Genomic DNA, 22,661 nt, shown 5'->3' with positions numbered 1-22,661 from the left:
CTTGTTGTTGCTAAACAAGGACTGGTCGGCTCAGAGTCAGTATACTGTGTCTGAGTGGGGTATTCATGTTGAACTGCGGCATGGTATCTCAGTGTGCTAGCACTATATAGTTGCATCAGTCCGGACTAGTACAAGCAGCCACACACACAAACACACACACGTACATGCACGTCGCTATATAAGTGCAATAATCTTGGACGCGAGGTTAAACCCCATTTCAACTCACGAACACTTTAACCAGTAGGCTACCCGACCGCCCCCATTTGTGAAGAGACTCAATTGAGTGAATACACACATACACCTGAGGGGAAGAAACAAGGAAACAGCTCGGTGGACAAGAACATCTACAGTCATATGTATACGTGTGTATACTGAAGGAAAGAAATAAGGGAACAGCTGTGTAAACAAGAATCAGCCACATACGCTTTCAGTGAAACCTTGTTTATCCAGAAACCTCTCCTCATGGACGCTCTTTTTTGGGAATGCAATATATAACTGAAGGCACATTTCTCACGATTGGATTATCTTGAAATCTGGATGATTTCCCTGGATTAGCATACAGAAACACAGAACTTGACTATACTGATGAAAAGGAATACTTCTAATATTGAACAAAAAACTTGTAACTTAAACATATGTCATTTCTTGAAACCTGAAACAAAGACTAACAATCTGACTCAGAGGTTGTTATTGCCATTTGAAACCACTGATTGAGAAAACAGAACTTTCAAAGCCATTGTAGGATGTTTGCGAAAATCTTTCAAGTTGACAAATTTATTTCAATTGAGTTGCTTGTCAATCCCTTTGATGGTTGAATATGCTTGTTCGTTTGTTGTTTAACACCACATTCAGCAATATTGCAGCTATATGACAGCAATCTGTAAATAATCAAGTTTGGATCAGACAATCCAAGGATTGACATCATGACCATTGATCTACGTATCTGGGATACGATGACATGCATAAAACAAGGCAGCAAGCCTAACCACCTGTTCACATTAGACACAGGTTACGACAAACATGGGTTACTGAAGTCCAATAAAAACTAATGCCAAACTTCACGGGTGCTTGAATATGGTTCCAATGCAAGCATGTGAATTGAAAATTTTTCCATGTATCATTGCTGTTTAAAAAACTGAAAAAGAAAAAATGCTTCAGACTGAGAACTACTAAAAATATCATCATAACATAACGATATTCTGATTATTGGAAGATACTACAGTTCTTGTACATAAACAAAAATAACTGAAAAAGAATACATCAGAATGAGAACATATGACCGATAACATCTTCATAACACTATTCTGATTATTGGAAGATATATCATATTTAGCCTAACCACAGCTAACTATTGTTATCACTGGTCAACTCTCTGTCAATGCAGGTGATCATGGACGACTACATGGCCCTGTAAGCAGGAGAGAGCATTTGTTTTGGGACCAGGCCATACTCGGATGTATCTTTCATTCGTCCTATCCACCAGCCTTGCTTGTCATATTCCCGGCTGATGATGTGAATGATGTCCGCCACTTTGAAGGACAGCTCGGCCTCAGAGTCGGCCTTATTTGGCCACTTTCCGTAATACATATTCTCAAAGTCCTCATCTGGGTTGACGATGATCCTGATGGGTAGGCGTGGCTGTTCCTGTGGTTTGGCAGGAGTCTTGGTCTGAGGGACCGCTTGTTTGGAAACGGTTGAGATCTTGGGGATAGGTTGTTTTGGGATAGCGGGTGGAGGCATGGACGGAAGCTGTGGGGTCCTGGCATCATCGTACATCCCCTTAGAGCCATCATCAAGACACTCATAATTCTCATTCCCTGGGATGGCAGCGGACGCGTCGTCGTATTGTTGGTTGTAGTAGTTGGAGGCCTCGCTGAAGTATTCATAGGTGTCATCTGAAAGTAGGTGTCATGCATTTGATATCACGATATGAGAGATCATACACAGCATACAGTGGGCTAGTGATCGATATCAGTTGTCATACAAATATCTTGTATATCATATTCAACCTAATAAGCGCTCACGGTGATATTTGCTAATATATTGGCTAGTGAACAATCTCAATTAGCGCCTCTTCCGAATTATCAATGTACACAAGACTTAATTATTCGTGTATAATACACACTCATGTGTTATATGCACCCTTAATTATGGGCAATTAAATTCTGGAAAAATATATCTGTCGTGTATAATACGCATAGACTTTTCTTTTGTATCATTTCAGGTACATAAACCTAGAAATTAACGATCTTTCAACTCTTTTTTTTCCTACAAAATTATATAACAATAAGAGCCCCTTATTTGTAATTTTGAGAGCACCCTGGGCGCTTATCATGTCTAATACGGTATATTGAAATATACTGAAGGAGAAAATAAAGGAACAACCAATTCAGAGGAACCACACTTGCTGCCTTCAAAATACAAACTACATAGCAACAAAATAGTTCAAGTGAGATAATATGTCATGGTCTAAATCCACAAAGCAATCACAGTGTGACTATCATAAATCTATGTTCAAGTATTGGAGTTGAGGCCTGGGTATGGCATTCTCAGTTATTTTGGTGTACCCAGGAATGACATGTCAAACATATGCTGTCTTTTGTCATGTTTATGCATGGTATTAGTCAAAAGGGCTGTGGCAAAAAGAGTCAAAACTGCTATGAAAAAGTCAGAATGGCCATATATTAATTGTATTTGTTTATATTGAATTAATATTTCATTAGCGGATAAATAGAAAAAAAAGTTTTCCTGTTTTATCATCTATCATGTAAACTTCATGCCTTGTGCATGCTATATGAAATTAACATTGTCATTCTATTTTCACGCTAGAATTGGCTACTTATGTACATAATTCAAAGACTGACATTATTGAAGTTAATAATCATATTAACATTCTAAGTATGAGTTAACATACCAATGTCCATTTTTTACATTTTTTTATTGACTGTTTTGACTCTAGTCCCTCCCTCACTTAACAGCCATTCTGCCTCCCTCCCTTCTTTCACTTAACAGCCATTCTGACTCCCTCCTTCTTCACTTGAGAGCCATTCTGACACCTTCCCTCACTAATTAACAGCCATTCTGACACCCTCCCTCAGTAATTAACAGCCATTCTGACACCCTCCCTCCTTCACTTGAGAGCCATTCTGACACCTTCCCTCACTAATTAACAGCCATTCTGACTCCCTCCCTTCTTCACTTAACAGCCATTCTGACTCCCTCCCTTCTTCACTTGACAGCCATTCTGACACCCTCCCTCAGTTATTAACAGCCATTCTGACACCCTCCCTCCTTCACTTGAGAGCCATTCTGACATCCTCCCTCACTAATTAACAGCCATTCTGACTCCCTCCCTCCTTCACTTTACAGTAATTCCGACTTTCCCCACTTGACAGCCGTTCTGATTTACTCCCTCCCTCACTTAACAGCCATTCTGTGTTACTCCCTCCCTCCCTTATTTCTTTCCATCAGTATACATCCGGAAGAAACATGACTAAAGAAACAAACAGATACCTACTGTACGTGTAAAGTAATAATAAAGTATTCGCATTGCTTTATATATTGTGGTATATATTTCAATATATGGAAAGTTTGTAAAGTTTCAACTTAAATAATACATACTACAGATTTAGACTTGCCCAAATCAAATTATTAAATCATATCGGCATGCATTGTCAAATAATAACATACTTACCAACAAGAAGAGAACTGATGAGGAACGGGGAGGCTGAGATGAGGCCTATTTAAGTTGCCAATACTAGTAGGCAGAAAATGTTTTACACACACAAGGTGTATGTGGCATACTGTAAACATGGACGAGAATACAGTGCATTGATGGACTACATATTTCGAATATTTTCACATATATACTACTCAAAAGATGTAAAAAAACACCCGATTCTGTCATGCAACTATTGTTAGTAGTTGTATATTTGACAGTTTGAAGACAGTTTTCCCCATGTTAAACTAACGTCAAAAACGGTGTTTCCCTGTTGAGTGACGTCATGGGATTTTCCCGACCATCCCTTTGGGAGGCTCGCTAAAGAGGCTAGGTTTTTGCCGTTAGTTTAACATGGGGAAAACTGACTTCAAACTGTCAAATATACAACTACTATTGTCAATCTGTCATGCCATGACAGATTAGCGATAGTAACATCAAAGGTGATCCTTAACTTCTTTTGGGTAGTATATATGTTGCATGAGTTAAAATACAATTCAGGAGAGGAATACAGGAATTACTACAGAGCTGCCTGTAGTTCATATATTCCAAGTGCCAGTGATTAAACAAATCAAAGAACTACTCATGTGCTATCAAGGACTAAAAAACAAAAGAATTGGTTCTCAGGCAATGACTTTTGAGAATATAGTGAGGGCGGGCGGGTGGTGTTTGGTTTTGGTTTTGGCTTATTCAAACTAGTATGTGACCAAATGAACAGTTGTGTACCATCAACCTGGGAAAGGGCCTCCCTACATAAACAAGCACACATACTCCCATTGCCGCCATGATCACAACATGAAGTGCCAGTAAAGTAGTGCAAAGGGAAGTAACTGTGTGATATATTGGATCACATTGTTATTAAGTATAAAGATTTTTTTTACTTTTGCTAAAATGGAAATAAAAACAAAACATGAGGCAGACTTTATGATGATGCATTCAGTGCCTGATAACCAAGACCATTATTTTTTAGGCAAATACAAGCTCAGAAGATCTTCTGTAGGATGAAAACTGACCTTGTGCTGTACAATGTGAAAATATAAATAATACTTACCAATTGTCATCATGATTATTATATCCAAGACATAGGTAATTAATACGAACATAAAATGAATGCGAAAAATGCGACTGTCCCCTGCTCACATTAATAAAGTGACATATTTTTATCAGGATATCTTGGAGTATAGTGTATTCTCAGGTTTACTGTACATTTCCGGAAAAAATGGCATACATAAAAATGCTATAATTAACACTGGATTTAGACAATACTGCCTGCCAAGCTCTTCATGGAACTACTATCCCCCACACTATATCATGGAATTCAATGGAAGACTACGTTAACATAGTTTAAGGGCAAGGCTCAATCTCATTAAAATCAGATGTAGTTTTCGCTACTGCTAAACAAAGATCGGAGGACATCCCATTACGGGTCACGTCAGAATGATCTCTCGCGAACTTTGACCGATCAATGAAATGACTGACAAGAAATCAACATTAGCCAATCAGAAGGCAGCTTTCTCGAGCTTTACAACACTAGTTTCACACTGGCGACAACGCTTCGAAACATAATTTGACGTATTCTCAGTTAAAAAATTTAAAACTGATAAAAAGAACATATTGGAATGGCTTACTGATGGCCTAGATTGTATAATCATAAAACCCGTAACTGTCGTTTGGAATACCCTCTGTTAAATATTTTGAGATTGCATGATTAGAAAACACATTCCGTCTGTCACTTTCATGATGTGATAAGCGAGGCTCTGATTGGTTGGATGGAAGGTCGTTCTGACGTGACCCGTAATGGGATGTCCTCAGATCTTTGTTCAGCGACAGCGAAAACAAAGATCTTATTTTAATGAGATTGGGGCAAGGCTACTCGCATTCTTTTTCGGACGCATTAAGGACAGGTGTCGACTTTCTCATTAATTTTGTGACGCATCAATTTCCTGATTTAAAGTTTCAAAGCTCAGAAAAAAACATGTCTGTCTTCACAAAGCACAAGTGTTAAAATGAAGCATTAGTACATGTGCTAATACATTACAGGATGAAAACACCCTTGTTGTTTATTGTTAGATTACAAATATCTGGGCAGTACAGATTCAAGAAGACATCTATAGGTATGTGGCTTTGCGTATAGAAATGTATACATAATTTATGATCTGGAAGAGGTTGGTGAGGTGAATTGGGGTTAAGCTCCGTGTTCAAGATTATTGTATTGCTATGTCGATAGTTTGGAAGCATGACCAACTTAGAGTAACTGTTAAAGATTGTCTCAGTATTACCTGTGGGGCATGAAGTGATTTGTGGTATACATGAGGAATATACAAAGATGTGCTTGAATAACTTCTTGATGTTGAAATATTTGTACTTTCACATTCTGTGTTTCACATGCTTGTGTTTCACATACTGTGTGTTTCACATGTTGTGTTTCACATACTGTGTGTTTCACATGATGTGTTTCAAATACTGTGTTTCGCATACAATTTCACCTTCTTTTTCATATACTGTCTGTTTCATACTGATTCACAAATTATGTTTCACATACTCCGTTTCACCTTCTGTGTTTTGCATACTGTGTGTTTCACATAATGTCTGTTTCACATACTGTTTCACAAACTGTGTTTCACATACTGTCTGTTTCACCTTTGGTTTCACATACTGTGTGTTTCACGTAATGTCTGTTTCACATACTGTCTGTTAACTTTTGGTTTCACATACTGTGTGTTTCACATTCTTTGTGTTTCACATATTGTCTGTTTCACCTTTGGTTTCACATACTGTGTGTTTCACATTCTTTGTGCTTCACATACTGTGTGTTTCACATTTGGTCTTCACATGATTCACATTTCTCCCTACTGTAACTGTTTCCAGTACAGGATACGTACAGGATACGGCCTAATCTGGTCAGTGCACCTACTTATGGAACACACAACACATGGATCAAACAGCACTTTATTGTACACTACTAAAATCACCCAAATGACAAATGTCCACTAGAGCAAAGCCTTTAGCTGTGCTCTTGGATCCTACAGTATCATTGTACCTTGGTGTGACACAGTACAAGTGTGTGAAGTGGAATGTGTGCGTGTGTATTGGGTGTGTGTGGTGTGTGCTTGTGCATGTGCATGTGCATGTGCATGTGCGTGTGCATGTGTGTGTGTGAGAGGGGGGAGGGGGGGAGGTTGTTGGTTGCAGATATAGGGTCCAGGGCCCACTTGCACAAAGCAATCTTAGCGCTAAGACTATCTTAAGCCTATGTTAAAGTATGGGAGTTATGATCATCTTAGCGCTAAGATCGCTTTGTTCAAGTGAGCCCAGGGCCCACTTGCACAAAACGATCTTAGCACTAAGACTATCTTAAGCCTATGTTAAAGTATGGGAGTTACGATCATCTTAGCGCTAAGATCGCTTGGTTCAAGTGAGCCCAGGTCTAGGTGCAGGGGATCCCGACCAACAATGGACCAACTCCCGCAGTGTTCCTGTCAATAAAGTTTAGTATGTCACATATGCATATGTGTAGTTGGTCATCGGCCATACCTTCCGTGGCCAAGTTACCTTCAAGTTAACATTTTTTATTCAGGATTCATGAATTAAATGAAATGCATTGACCTACTGTCAGTTTTGTCTTTACTAGAAACTGGGGCGGTCAAGTAGACTGTATCACTTTCACATCAACAGCTGACGAAGCCACATGTACACGAACGAAATAGCTGTACAGAATGAGTGAGTGAGTTGGGTTTCATGCTGCTAAAACAAGATTTCATTTATATCACCGAGTGTCAGTTTAATGTAGAAGGACAACCCAAATTGAGGTCATTAGGATGAATTGACCACTTTGGTGAAACCCTTATGCATGAGTTTGGTGTTCATAATAAATGAAAGCATAATGAGGCATCTTTAGCATCAGCATATACTACTCAAAAGAAGTCAAAGAACACCTGATTCTTTCATATTATAGTTTTTCTATCATGGCAGTACAGATTAACTACAGTTATATAAAAGAATCTGGGGTTCTTTAACTTCTTTTGAGTAGTATATATAAGTCTTATGAAGCAATATTGAATGGCTATAAGAATTTACCGTTTCCATACCTATTATTGTTATTATACAATGTTGAAACTGAGGGTTTTCCCCAAAACACTTGTATTTCATGTGCATCTGGGAATGACCAGTGGATATGTGTTCCACAAGCCACCTAAATCATACTTGTATCTAATAGTTAGAATAACCATTAATGTAGGAAATACAACAAAAGATGACATGGTATATAAAACAAAACAATATTAAGCATAATGATGACGACTGCATTTTATTGAAAAGCATGCAGAAGTGTGACGCATTCCAGAAGGCACGAGGTGCATGGAAATATTTTCACAAGGACAAATATCACTTTGTTCTCAATTCAACACAGTCATTGCAGGAGAACGCTCAGTTTACAAGAAATGGTTCAAATTCCATCACGTATAACATTACAAAGAGTATTAGAATGTTTCCTGTCGGACAATAACAAACATAGATTTATACAAACTGGTATTTGATACTTACATTAGAAAGAGACCACACTAACAAATACGCAATCTCATTAAAATCAGATCTTAGTTCTCGCTATCGCTAAACAAAGATTTGAGGACATCCCATTACAGGTCATGTCAGAACTACCTTTTATCCCACCAATCACATCGTCACTTACCAGATCATGAAAGTGACAGTCGGAATGTGTTTTCTAATCATGCAACGTCGAAAATGTTAACACGGTGTATTCGAACAACACTTGCAGCCTGTACGATTGATTCCGTCAAAATCATCACCTATCTCTCGCTTCCATGGGATAAATATTTGAACGAAACAGGCGTTGCACAGTACGTGGGAAGCACTGCCATACAATCTCAACAATATATTAGACATTCCGAGATGTTTGTTTGTTCAGTTTTCAAAATTTTAATCGAGAACTATGTCAACATATTTGAACATAGTCTGAAATGGAAGTCGTCAGGTTGAAATGAGTGCCGTAAAGCTTGAGAAAGCTGCTTTCTTATTGGCTGATGTTGACTTTTTGTCAGTCATTTCAGTGGTCGGTCAAAGTTCGCAAAAGGTTGTTTTGACATGACCCGTAATGGAATGTCCTCGGATCTTTGTTTAGCGCTAGAGAGAACTAAGATCTGTCTTTAATGAGATTGACAAGTACGCATCCTCAAACATTCAAAATAATATTCTAAATGTATGATGATTATTCAAAGAACCAATGCATCACAACTGCCCAGTGCCTTGCGGCACTATATCGATGGCAAGTTAAAATATCAACAGTTAATATCGGTCATGCTACTATCAATAGATGAGGCTGCCAACCGGCCTTTTGGTATGAGTGATTCAGGGATCAATTTAGAGGATATTCAGGATGCAGTAAGTGGGGGCACAAATAGAATCATATTCGGTACGCAGATTCAATATTTAAACAAAAATGATGGTGTACCTAAAAAATGCCTTTATATCATTCATATTTTCGATATTTTTTCAGTAATTTAACTTCTAACCACACCCTTTACTCAATGCTATTTGGGATTCTGGGAAGGGAGGGGTTGGCACCTGCATGTCAAAAAATGAAAAACACTCAGCTAATCATTTACTTTTTGAAATGTTTTGTACAAAATACATTCTGATTGAAACAACATGTGGGTTTCCATGGTGACAACTTTCCTTCATATACCCTGAATGTCACATAGCTGATGACTTGATGAATACAGTTCATTTCCTGGAATAACCAGCAACTACATCATTGAGGCAAAAGATGATCAAAATTCTGACCAATCAAACTCCAGCTTTAATATAGACATGGCAATCCAAAAGCATTGAAATTATTTGGTGTAGTATGCTACTAGTTCTAGACTAGCATTTAGTTCCAGCAAAGTACATATGTATGTCTTTGCTCCAAGAGATAAATTTATCTTATTTAAATAATAAATATCTACAAAATAAGAAAATACAATCCAAATGGAGACCAAAACAAGGCTAGAGCTGAGGCAATCTAGACTTGCCAAATCATTCTTGACTTGGGTTTATATTTGAATAGGGCATCCGGGTAGCCTTGTGGTTAATGAGTTCGCTCGTCACTCCGAAGACCCGGGTTCGATTCCCAATATGGATACAATGTGTGAAGCCCATTTCTGGTGTCCCCCGCCGTGATATTGCTGGAATATTGCTAAAAGTGGCGAAAAACCATACTCACTCACTCACTCTGATGCCATCCAATGAAAAGTTTTGTTACAAGTTGCTGCATGGAGATATGAGTGATAATAACAAGTATGATTTGATTGGCTGGTTATTTCAAGATGTGAATTGTGTTTATTTGACAAGTGTCTATGAATCATTCAGGGTATATAGAGACCATACAACTAGGCATGATTGGGGTGTTCCCCTAGAAACGAAGTACCAGCAGCTTGTGTTGACAAAGTCAACTCCACCAGAACAAAACTTACAGAATTTTATTCATATGGGTAAGCAAATTTATTTGACATGCTTAAAAAAATACTTAAATCAAAAACAATATTTTTTTATTGTTTTGCAAGTTTATAAAATTTTGATAAGGTTTACCGATAAACAAGAGAATAGATGAGTCTGGCCTTGTTATTAAAAATGCTCAGTTATTTTCCATCTTAATCATGTTAATGAAACAAATCTCAATTTCTACTCAAAGCTATCTAAAAAATTCACGTGCCATTCATCAAAGTTAAACTTCTCATAGCAATTCATATAGCAATTCCATAGTGGTGTAACAAAAATGCAGTTACCATGGTAACATGTTTACATCTCCCATCAATAAATGTTAAACTAACATATAATCACATACAACAAACACAGATCAGGAGACCTATGTAGATTGAGGCTGCCAACATGGCCAACCCCCTTTTGGAACGAGTGATTCCAGGGTCTTAGAGGGTATTCGGGATTCGTGAGGTTTATGGGACGCAAATAAAATTGTATTTGGTTCACAGAGTCAACATTTAACATGTTTAAAAAATGTATTGGTAGGCGTAAAAAGTTCCTATATATTTTTTTTTCTGGTTGATTAATCTAACTTCAAATAATATCCCTTATGACCTAGGAATGTGTTCTATAAGTTTTCATCCGTGATCAACATTCTGCCTTTGTAGAGTGAATTCTGACATGTGCTTTTGATATTTGCGTTAAAAAGTATTTGGGATTCAGGGGTGAGAAAATGAGATTCAAGTGAAGAAATTAGATGGTATTCGGGATCCTGGGGAAAGGGGGTTGGAACCAAGACTAAACATCTAAAATGACTAGCTGTTTTTAATGCTGTGCAGCAAAGAGCTGGAGAAGATTCTAAAGCATGTTCTTCAATGACTGGTAAACTGATGTTCGTAAAACTGATCACAACACAAGCATGGAAAACACTTTTCTCCACTTCTAGCACCAGGTGAATGCATTGAGGCACTTAGGAACTGCTTATTAAGCAGTCATATAGAAATGCTAAAATATGTTCCTAAAATATCATTTTATAAAAAAATCAGAATAACAAGGTTTTTTTAATCATGTTTATACCAACGACAGTAAAGGTTGCTTTGACAATAAATGTAATCTAAGGTATTTTTATATGGCCAAAACAGAATTTGTTGACAATAAATTGTCATAACAAGTCAGAGTTAATATTTTAAATATTCATAAGGACAAAAATGGCCAAGATTTTGTTTACCACCTTCCAATCCAAATCAAACTTTAAAAAGATGATTAAAAAATCCAGTGCGATGCATTTTTTTTTCGACCTTCCGTCCACATTTTAAATTAATACATCACCCATAAAAAGTAAAGACCCTGGCCTACAAATAATACATCAAACCAATAAAACAGAATGGCTTGAATATTGTGGAGTGTGGCATTAAACAACAAACCAACAAATAGAAGCTAATTGCATTGAATGTGAACAGCGATGTCATGGGCTGATGTATCTAACCTCTAATACATAGACACAACTACTTCTATATTTAAGTAATATAACATACATGATCCCTGTGGCCTTTCAACACAAGCCCTTAAGTAACCTGTAGTAATCAGCATCATGACAAAACTTTATATAACCATGGTAATGATGGCAGGCATTTCGGCTACACTTAATAAATAGTTCAGTCGAGGAGCAAACAGACCACCAACTCCCGAAACGGTTAGAATTCAGAATACAATCATTCAACAATATATCAGTGTATCGTGATGCATTAAACATGTTAAAGGGATATTCCACTGAAAATTAACTTTATCGTATATTGCTTTGTATAAGGCTGTTTTATCGTACTTAAAATTAGGGGGCTTTCAAGGGGGATCGTCTTATACACACGGTTGAAGATTTTAGATGTTTTTTCCCCAACACACAGATATTACTGTGAGCACATAACACATGAAATACTATGTCGACAAATCCGTAATGAAGTACGTAAATTATTCATGTGATAACACTGTCTGGTTATAAAATAATGTTCATTGTATATCTGGACTTATGTTTGTAACCTCTTTTATTAATTCTATTCAAAATTTCATTTAATATTATGTTAAAAGTCTCACCAGAGCTTGTTGCATGTCACCAGATTTACTACCAGCATAAGGAGTACAAAATGTTAAAAACCTCTTTCTGTATAGGTTGGGATATTGAAAAAATATAAACAGATTAAGCATTTACTTTTAACCATATACATGTAAAATGACATAACATTTATAAAATTAACTGCAAGTTTCAGCATGTTCAGAAGACAAAATGATTTGAATTTGATCAACCAAAACAAAATTGATAAACCAAAAACTGAAAAAAAATATCCTTGCATTTCATCAGAAAATATGAGATAATATAAAATTCAGAAATCTTTCAGATGTACCGGTAATGGCTGCATGGTCCCAACAAACTGCTTGTAGAGCCAGAAGTAAATATGTGAAAATATCAACGTAGAGATAATTTTATGGATAACAAATTCTTTATTTGCTGTAAATAAAGAAGTTGTTATCTATAAAATTATCTCAACTTTGTCACCCATCAACTTCCAAGTAATGCCTATTTTTATGAAAATGTCATTCATATTCCGTTTTTTTCTTAATTTCATATTTTTAATTTAAAATTTAATGTAATATACCCTAACATGAATGATACTCTATCCATAATTATAAGACAAAAACACAGATAAAATCATCACAGAATATTTTGAGTATGAAAAAATGGTTAAATCAGTTCAATAACAATTATACAAACAATTTGTAAATCTTGAAGACCTTGTCGATACAGCTGTATAACAACTGATTGAAAGAACAAGAAATAACTAAACAAAATCAATAATAAAAAAATCATGAAAATTTTGATTCCTCAGTATTCATCCCATTGCTTTATACGCTCTGATGAGATAATGTTTTGGCACAAGACCATACTTTTCATCTATCCGGCCAACCCACCAGTCCTTGTTGTCAAACTCGCGGTTAATAACATGAACAATTTCACCATGCTTGAAGGACAACTCCTCGTCTGAATCAGCCTTCCAATCCCATTTTCCATAATACATGTTCTCATAATCCTCCAATGGATTGATGGTCAGCTCCAATTTTGGCCTGGGGATGGGTTTAGTAGGCCGGGGTGGGGGTAGATCCGGTAAGGCTGGAAGAGGCTGATCTTGTTTGGATGGGGGCGGAGGGGGTGGAAGGTCTGGGAGAGGCAGAGAAGGTTTGTTTATGGATCTCATCGGCGGGGGAACTGGAGGCGGTTTTTCTGTGGGTTTCTCTGGAGCTGACAGAGTTTTTTCAACATTTCCCACATCGTCATAAACCTCATCCATTTCGCCGATAATCTCCTCGTCTGCTTTTGTGGCAGACTCTGCATCATCATAGACTTCTTGATCATCCTTGTTGCCATTAGGCTGTGGAACATCAGTGGTGGCCGACAATGTCTTCACCTGCTCCGCCACCTCCTCCATATCCTCATAAATATCGTCTGAAAAGCAGTTTAGTCGTATGGAATAACCTCGGAACCAAACCCTGAGCTGTACCCATTGGTGATGCATAACAGACATTTTGAAACTTGGAAATGCATTTTTGTATGTGATATACACCTACCCTATTGTTTGTGCTGAATCAGCACTATTTCAACCATGGTGGGTTACAACCTTTCACAGTAACCCAGGAGTGGGTGAGTTGGGTTTAACGCCTCTTTGAACAGTGTGCGGTTATATCATGGCATGTCAGCTTAATGTGAGAGGAAAGCCCAAAGTGATGCAGGTCTCAGACTTTTACCACTTCGGTGAAACCCATGATCGGGGTGATCCCAGATTCGAACCTATCATAGGTTTCTGGCATGGCCCAAAGGGACGCAACTCTGCACAGTAAATTGCAGCACCTTAGACGACTGGTTCACCCATGCCCCCAATAACTCAGAAAGGACTAGGGACATTTCTTGTTGACTGCCAATTTTTTGGCAATTCTGGCATGAAGATTGCATTTCTGTAGCACATCATTGCAGACAAGAAAAATATAAATTTAATTCTATCCCTGTACGGAGCTGATATTTGGAAAATTATCAAACAAATTCCAAGATATTAATTGCTTAATACATATTGACTTATTTATCCCTATTGTTTACATAGTTGGGTAGGTTGTGCTTGGCAACGTGATGTCACCTCTATGTCGAGTTGATGTAAAGGTTTCTGTGTGGTTTGTTGTATCATCTATCCATAGCATAGACCTTATTCTTTAGATTGTTTCCCACTGTGCTATAAATATACAGTATACTTGTTACACTGTGAGATAGCTGCGGTTATCATTCCTTGTTACATATCAGTTTTCTATTTGTCACTACTGGGGGCTATGGATCGGCCTGTTGGAACAGTCTTCCAATGTTCACTGTAAGATTTACAGCTCATTTCTACATCTTTCATAGGCTACAAAGCATAGATATATACCGTAATTGCTAACCTCTAAATACCTATACTTAATTTCTACTGAAAGTGAAGTTTGAATAAGGATACCAAATCAAAAAGAAATCTGGTGGTGTTTTCAAGATGGCCGCCATCTTGTTTTCCAAATGAAAATAAAGCAAACATACTTGGAGGGAAGTGATTAACATGATTAAAGACTGACATTTATTTATAGCTTCTTAAAACATTTTTTATTTGTTGGCCAATCAGATGTTCCAGTGAGCTGTAACTCCTACAGCGCACATTGGAAGACGTGGAGATTTGTAGCCCCAGTAGTGACATAGAGAAAACTGATATTAAGCAAGGAATGGTAAGGAGCTGCTTGTGGGGGATGTGATGATGGGGAAATGGATGTACTGTAATGTTATTTGTAAGCAAGACACTGTGCTCTAGACACAAAGATCTAAGAATGCTGCTCTAGAATATATAAGTATGTAATATGAGAGAAAGTCATACAGTCCTTCAAATGGACTTAATGATAAATAGACAACTATTTGTAGAAAATCTATTCTGTGCAAAATCTAGATTACTACGTAGGTGTGGACAGTGGTGAATACTTGTTCAGTTTTTGGTACATTTTTCTGAAATGATTTCTTGATATATCAATACTATATCAACAGAATATCACATTATTACAAATATGTACTGTTTTTCTGTGTGATTGTGTTGATTGTTGATTATAATACAAGACAATTCAAATAAACAGTTTTTTAAGTCATAACTTCTGAATCTTTGGGTTTTTAACCACAATAAATCTGAACATTCTAAAATCTTCATATTGAAAACCTTGAAATCATTATTCATTAACCTTAAAATTAATAATTTACCTGATAATAATAGATAATATATTAACTGGAATTTATATTTAACAATATTTCAGAAATCGTATTCATTAATGATAGTAACACATATATTGCAAATACTGCATGTTTCTCTACATGTCTAAATGTTAATAAAGCAAGCGTTATCACCAGCTTACCGAACTCGCCCTCTATCGGAATGTCACTGCTACCTGTAGGTTCTCCGCCACTCTCGATGATAACCCGCCATGACTGGAACTCCTCCTTCGACTCTGCTAGAAACTGAAAATAAAAAACAGGATATGTTGTTTTGTTTTTTGTTTTTTTGTTTGTTGTTTAACGCCACACTCAGAAATATTCAAGCCACATGATGGCTGTCTGTAAATAATCGAGTCAGGACCGGACAATCCAATGATTGACATCTAAAGCATCAATCCACCCAACTGTGATACGATAACATGCATCAACCAAGTCAGCGAGCCTGACCACCTGATCCTGTTAGTCGCCTCTTACGACAAGCACAGTCGCCTTTCACAGCAAGCATGGGTTGCTGAAGACCTTTTCTACCCGGGATCTTCACGGGTAACAGAACATGTTTACAACATGTACAAGGGACAAACCATTTGATATTCTTGGGGAGCAGGGGATCATTTCTTTTTTATTTAAAGAAATAGAGTTTGTTGCAGAAAATAGTCTTTAATGTTGGGGTACCTAACTACAACACAGGGGTCCCTGAGTATATCTACCACAAGCGACAAAAGACTGTGCATACTCAGAGGCCATTAGTTAAAAATAGATGTTGAAGTCCCCAATTGAATAAATTCTACAAGTGCTATCTCTAGAAGATCGTTTGATGTTTATTTGTTTGTTGTTTCAATAATTCCAGCTATATGATGGCGGTCTATAAATTATTGAGTCTGGACCAGACAATCCAGTAATTGATATTATGAGCATCGATCTACACACTTGGGATACGATGATAGATCAACTAAGTCAGCTAGCCTGACCAGCTGATCCCCTTAGTTGCATCTTTCAACAAGCATGGGTTGCTGAAGATGAAGACATGTTTTAACCCGTACCATCACGGGTTGGTAAAGAAGAGTGGTTTCCTTAGCAACATTATAGCAGGTGTTACAAATCCAGTGATTGACATCATGAGCATCTATTGACAAGCATGTCCCCTGTTACGGCAAGGATGGGTTGCTGAAGACCTATTCAAACCTGAATCTTCAAGGTTCTAGAAGATCATGAAGCATTCAACTGTGTATTGTATTTTTCAAATGATTACGTACGAAAATTGATTTTAAGTGGTTCAAAATAATGACATAACAGCATTCATTCCTAAACATGCATCCCAGTGAATGTGGTGAATGCTCTCAGTATTTGCTTTGCCTCTGTTTTCATTTATAAATGCAGGATTTGACAATCAGAACATCCCTGGACTAAACCCAAGCCTACAACTATAGGATCACCTTTCCCACTCATCAGCAGGACATCTGACAGGCTTTCCCTACACACATACAAGGTGTGAATGAATCTAATAACATTGCCAGTTATGGGATGCTGTTTAAATCCCAATAACTAATCCAACTCGTAGACATGTTACATATAACTGACAGTTCTATTCAGGCAAGAAATACACTCATTCAGGCTGTCAGCGTTGATATTCCATCATCTGGCATTGAAATCCCCATCTAGAAAAAGCTAAATGCTTTTGAGTAGAGCTGACACAGGTAGCCTGGGTACTCGAGTACCCACAAGACTACCCGGACCCGTGGTTAGTCACGTGATATATTGTTTAATATATCAACAATTCCATGGTTACACCACACGTCACTAATATTCGCAATTCTTTCTGACTATGAACGCATTCCTACTGACGTTTTATATGTGTATATGAACAGATTTTTTCAAGACTACGGTCAAACTATTCCCAATCGGACATTTTGTACCATCTCTCGAGACCTAGAGCATGTACACGGGGTAGGGCGGGTAATGGGGGGTGGGGGTGGGTGGGTGGTACCCACGTAGTAAATTGGGACTCGTCTGAGCATGAGCAATGACATCACATCAGTTACATCTATGAAATCTGTGAAGCGCAAGCCTATCCCATGTTCAATCATGCTTTGAAACCCCCCAAATTATTACTGAAAGTCTCCTGTTCTAGAAACAAGATAGTGAGTGAGTGAGTGAGTATAGTTTTACGCCGCTTTTAGCAATATTCCAGCAATATCACAGCGGGGGACACCAGAAATGGGCTTCACACATTGTACCCATGTCGGGAATCGAACCCGGGTCTTCGGCATGACGAGCGAATGATTTAACCACTAGGCTACCCGACCGCCCCAGACACAAGATAGACCCAGGTTAATCACTGCATCTGACCTGGTATGACCGCTTCCCTGGCGCTACCATCTCAAAGCTCAGTTCCTTCTTGGCAGCCTCCTTGACATGTTGCGGTGCCTCACGGAACTCATAGCCTGAAAGTAGGGAAAGCAACATCATGAAGCATACCAACACTTGTACCATGTGTACCATGTGTACCATGTGTACCATGTGTACCAGAGGTTCAGCCATACAGGTTAGGTGAGGTTAAATATTGTTTAATGTCGCTTCCAAAATTCTTGCACTTATACAGCATCTTCCCGAGGCAAGGGAGTTAACTGACTATAAAAGACCAGTTTCCAGCCTTGCCAAACTAGGCTGGAATTATGGAGTTATATTGAGTCAACAGATATTTGCCGAATCTTTTCATGTTTTTAATCAAGGTTCTCACTTGATTTGATGCACTTAGTGAAGTATGACCTGTTCTATCAAAACATAGGGTTTGATTATTGATCAGATCGTCTTGACTGGGCGCCGCCATTTTGCTTGAAGCAAAATGCAAGTGATTATCTGGAATCTGGAATCTGATTGGTCAGTAGGACGGACATAGAACTGACATAACTCGGAATAGCCACTGGTGGCGCTAAAATCGAGCCCAGAAATTCCAGCCTAGTTTGGCAAAGGTTAAAATGGGACTTTTATAGTCAGTTAACTCCCTTGCATCGGGAAGATGTTATACAGCAATGTGCATGCACTTGTGTCTCATGCGCTCTGCTTGTACTTGTCAGTAATGCTGGTTTTATAGTGACAGCCCACTGAGATACATGTTTGATAGACCCTACTCAGACACACTACACTAACACTGAGAAGTCCTTGTTCAGCCCCATCAATGCCGAGCACAAGGCAGGGAAACAACAAGTTACATCTTTTTTTCGGTATTATATGGCCAGGGACAAACCTTCGTCTCCCTGGGCAGACGCTCTATCCATTTGCCCATTGAGGCGGTCCTTTTACCCGATAACAAAAATCAAATCCTGACATGAAATCCAAATCCGTATAAATATTATGTTTACAGAATGATTATGCAAATAGGTACAAACTTTCTAACTACTTTGCATGTGACATCACAATGGTCGCCATGGCAACATCCCAGGAAGTAGGTTGTCACGCAATGATGTGTGCACCACATGAGATCATGTTCACAACACAACATAATCTGATCTTACAGGAACTATGGCCCCAAAATAACTGTTTACTCTGATCTGTTTACTGAACATGACTTGGTTAATCATCTATGGTCATTTCCTTCAACAACAAAATATGTCTCTGAAATATCCCAAATGTCAAGTTTTTTACTTACTGTTTTGATACATTTTTCATATGGCAATTAAATGCATACCCTGCATCTATGGTCATTTCCTATGACAAAAAAATATGTCTCTGAAATATCCCAAATGTCAAGTTTTTTATTTACTGTTTTGATATAATTTTCATATTGCAATAAGATGCATACTAAAATGTATGACAAAAACATTTATCTTGAGGTCTCTACATATAATATCAATTCATACCATTGACATTTCTTCATTGATGAAACAGCTTTTAGATGCTCTCATACAAATTCGAGGTTATTGTGAAAACAAGATGTTTTATGCCCCTTTCCTGCTGAATGAAATCGACCTTGAATGTCATCAAATCACATGTCAGAATATCCCCTGGGTTATACGAATGGGTACATCATGTGTGATGTTTCTAGCAGTCAAACTTGAATTACATGTGTTTAACCAGCCTTGACACACAGCACAAGGTCTGTATATAATCAGGGTTTTATCTCACCCATGATTCAGAATGTTGAGATTTGATTGGTTCACATGATCTTGACAAAGTACTATGTATCCCCCCTGGGAGGGAAGTAAATTTCTGAGTAGGAGAATTAATTCCTTATACCCTGCTACAAAGTAAAATGCGGCACGCTGTGAACGAGTCAATGAAAATCAAATGACACAGCACATTTAGCCTCTGCTCAACAGCTGTTTTCTATCGATTTTCAATTTGTTTTAATTCATTTACAATGGAATATTGAATATGTCAATATGATAAATTCATTGTAGCAGTATTTTGAGGGGTATATGTGGTTTTATGCAACCCTCGTTTGGTTTTATACCACTCGCCTCGTCAAACCTGACATGGGATGCACATACACCTCTAAACTATACTTACTAAACACATACACCTCCCGTCATACTGCTACACCTTATAACTTATGAGATTCAGGTTACTCGGTCAAGAAACTTAATTCTGAAATCAACATGGAACAGCTTTTGTGTGCCACTTGCAGGCCATGACTGACATTCAGAACATTACCTTCAAGAAAAAAGGCTCCAGACTGTTTGACATCCTTGTTCTTCTCATAGTAGTAGAAGGTCTTGTTGTGGATCACGCAGAACCTCTTCTGATATGCACTTTGTAGAAGCGTGGCTGGAACAATGAGTGAGTGAGTCGGGGTTATTACAACTTTGACAGAATATATCAGTCATATCACGGCATGTCAGCTTAATGTGGGAGAAAAGCAAGAAGTAATGCAGGTCTCAGATGTTTACTGGAAAAAGTCACAAACTATGCAAATGGGTGTGGGTGCCGCTGTACAAAACAACCTCAGCGCAACATCGATGATAAGGTATTGGAGTTACAATCACCTTAGAGCTAAGATCGTTGTGTACAATGTCACCATGGTACTCACTCACAATGGTCAATAATCAGGGAAAATCATGGATTCGAACCCACGATCAACTCTGCACTCAGAAATGTGTTGCCTTGACAACTGGACCACCTGTGCCCCCAGTTGGTGAAAGTTTGGTTCTTAACCAGTTAATGTTGTTTTATGCTACAGCAATAGTCAAGCTTCATAATGATGCCATGTAAATAATTCATTCTGGACCAATCAAACCAGAAATTGACGATATGACAACATGACCGTTATCCATTCTGTCGGAGCCCAATGACCACGATCGGCATGGTGACAGGTCACGGTGTGGTCTGCATTTGTACACAATAGTCCATATTCAGGTCCATGGCATGACATGATTATAACTATACTCACCGACAAAAGAAACACGAATACCTTACATGTTGGTTAATATGAAGAATTACTCATTGTCCTGCATTCTGAAGAAGACATGGGAGGGCCTGACTAGACACATTTGTGTTTGTTTGTTTGTTTGTTTGTTTGTTTGCTTTATGCCACACTCAGCAATATTCAAGCCATATGACTGCAGTCTGTAAATAATCGAGTCTGGACCAGACAATCCAGTGATCAATATCATGAGCATCGATCCATGCATTTGGGATCGATGACATGCATCAACCAAGTCATTGTGCCTGACCATCCGATCCAGTTAGTCGTCTCTTACGACAAGCATAGTTGCCTTGCTGAAGACCTATTCTACCCCGGATCTTCATAGGTCTACGTTTTAGTACCCAGGTACTTAAAGTAGATTTTTTACACCTGTTAAAAAATATACAGTGAAATGTTCCTGAATTTACCAGTATCTGTTCCCATAAACCCAAGCATGGGTTGATGAAGACCTACTGTACCCCGAATCTTCACGAGTAGCAACTCCTGTCTGCACACTGTCCCTCCCATTCTGTCAGGTGATGTAGACTTCACATACTTTTCAAGATGTCCCCATGATATACTCAACGATGAGTTTGATAGAAGCCATTTTGGCCTTTAGGAAGTGATTTGTCATATGATCAGGAAACAGAGAGGAAAATCTGGTACTGAGGCTGGATCAGGCTACCAGTGGTAGATAGTATGATCAACAAATCACCTCATCACTCCATTTTGACATCATTTTCTTCTGGGTTACACATGAGAATGATGCCTTGGTATTTCCTTGTTTCAACATATTTGTGAACTACCATATTAAAATTTTGAAGCTATAGTCACCACTCAGTCCACAGACATGTCTTAAAGCTCTTAAAGTGGATGGGTTGCTAGGAACTTATTCTGCCCAAGAATCTTCATGTTTGATTGTGTCTGTTAGAAATGTGATTTGAGTAACCAAGCTCGGGTTTCTGGGTCAGAATATAGATCAATCTGAGCTTGTCTAAATGGATCGGACGGTCAGGCTCAGTGACTTGGTTGTCTGCATGTCATTGTATCCTAACTGCATGTCATGGTATCCTAACTGCATGTCATGGTATCCTAACTGCATGTCATGGTATCCTAACTGCATGTCATGGTATCCTAACTGCATGTCATTGTATCCTAACTGCATGGATTGATGCAAACAAACAAGCAAACAGTATGATTCACAGTAATTCTATACTAATGCTAAACTAGCCTAAACTTAACAGTAGTTCAATTAAGGGAGTATTTATGATTCAAATGAACCTACCTTTTTTCCTCTTCTTCTCCAAGTATCCCATTTTGACAGCTTTTGTTAGATCTTTCACAGCAACTTCAGGCACATCTGTTTACAAATGCATATATATTATTATATAAATTGTATTCGTTATTAAAAATAACATCAAAATTATCATTAAACACATGATTATAATGAATCCATTCTCAATACTGCTGTTAAAACATCCTTTGTCCGCAGAAAGTTTTTGTAATCAGGGATTAGAATTTTTTTATAAAAGACAAAAAAACTAAAAACAAAGGGATCTGGAAGACCAGATGATTACTGCAATGTATTGTAATAGCATGATAATCAGTGAAATTCAATGGATCCACAGAAAAATCTTATCCTTGTGTACTCACATCATTAACACATACAATATATTTGAAATCATTATGAAAACACAAGGTTCATTTAGCCTAAAAAACAAGATTAATTTTTGACAATTATACATGTAACTCAC

The 22,661-nt window shown here is 37.9% G+C and overlaps 1 protein-coding gene across 2 annotated transcripts in view; it reads right to left on the bottom strand.

The window, feature by feature from the left end:
• Window positions 1-130: 130 nt before the first annotated feature.
• LOC139463876 (src kinase-associated phosphoprotein 2-like) overlaps window positions 131-22,661 on the bottom strand; it is a 34,619-nt gene continuing 12,088 nt past the window's right edge. The window contains exons 4-8 of one of the 2 annotated variants that reach the window (XM_071245286.1): window positions 22,193-22,267; window positions 20,157-20,270; window positions 17,853-17,947; window positions 15,680-15,749; window positions 131-1,895 (exon numbers count right to left, since the gene is read on the bottom strand). In XM_071245286.1, the coding sequence (XP_071101387.1) occupies window positions 1,399-1,895; window positions 15,680-15,749; window positions 17,853-17,947; window positions 20,157-20,270; window positions 22,193-22,267 (851 nt within the window). In that variant the 3' untranslated portion in view covers window positions 131-1,398. Of the gene's footprint in view, window positions 1,896-12,813; window positions 13,689-15,646; window positions 15,750-17,852; window positions 17,948-20,156; window positions 20,271-22,192; window positions 22,268-22,661 lie in introns of those variants that run through there. The other variant, XM_071245285.1, reaches the window with a different exon arrangement.

This window comes from Haliotis cracherodii, unplaced genomic scaffold, assembly GCF_022045235.1.
Source record: "Haliotis cracherodii isolate W230 unplaced genomic scaffold, xgHalCrac1.p SCAF_16, whole genome shotgun sequence".
In the NCBI taxonomy this organism is placed as follows: domain Eukaryota; kingdom Metazoa; phylum Mollusca; class Gastropoda; order Lepetellida; family Haliotidae; genus Haliotis; species Haliotis cracherodii.
The sequence above is the reverse complement of the archived record's forward strand: the minus strand, read 5'-3'. Positions and strand labels throughout refer to the sequence as shown.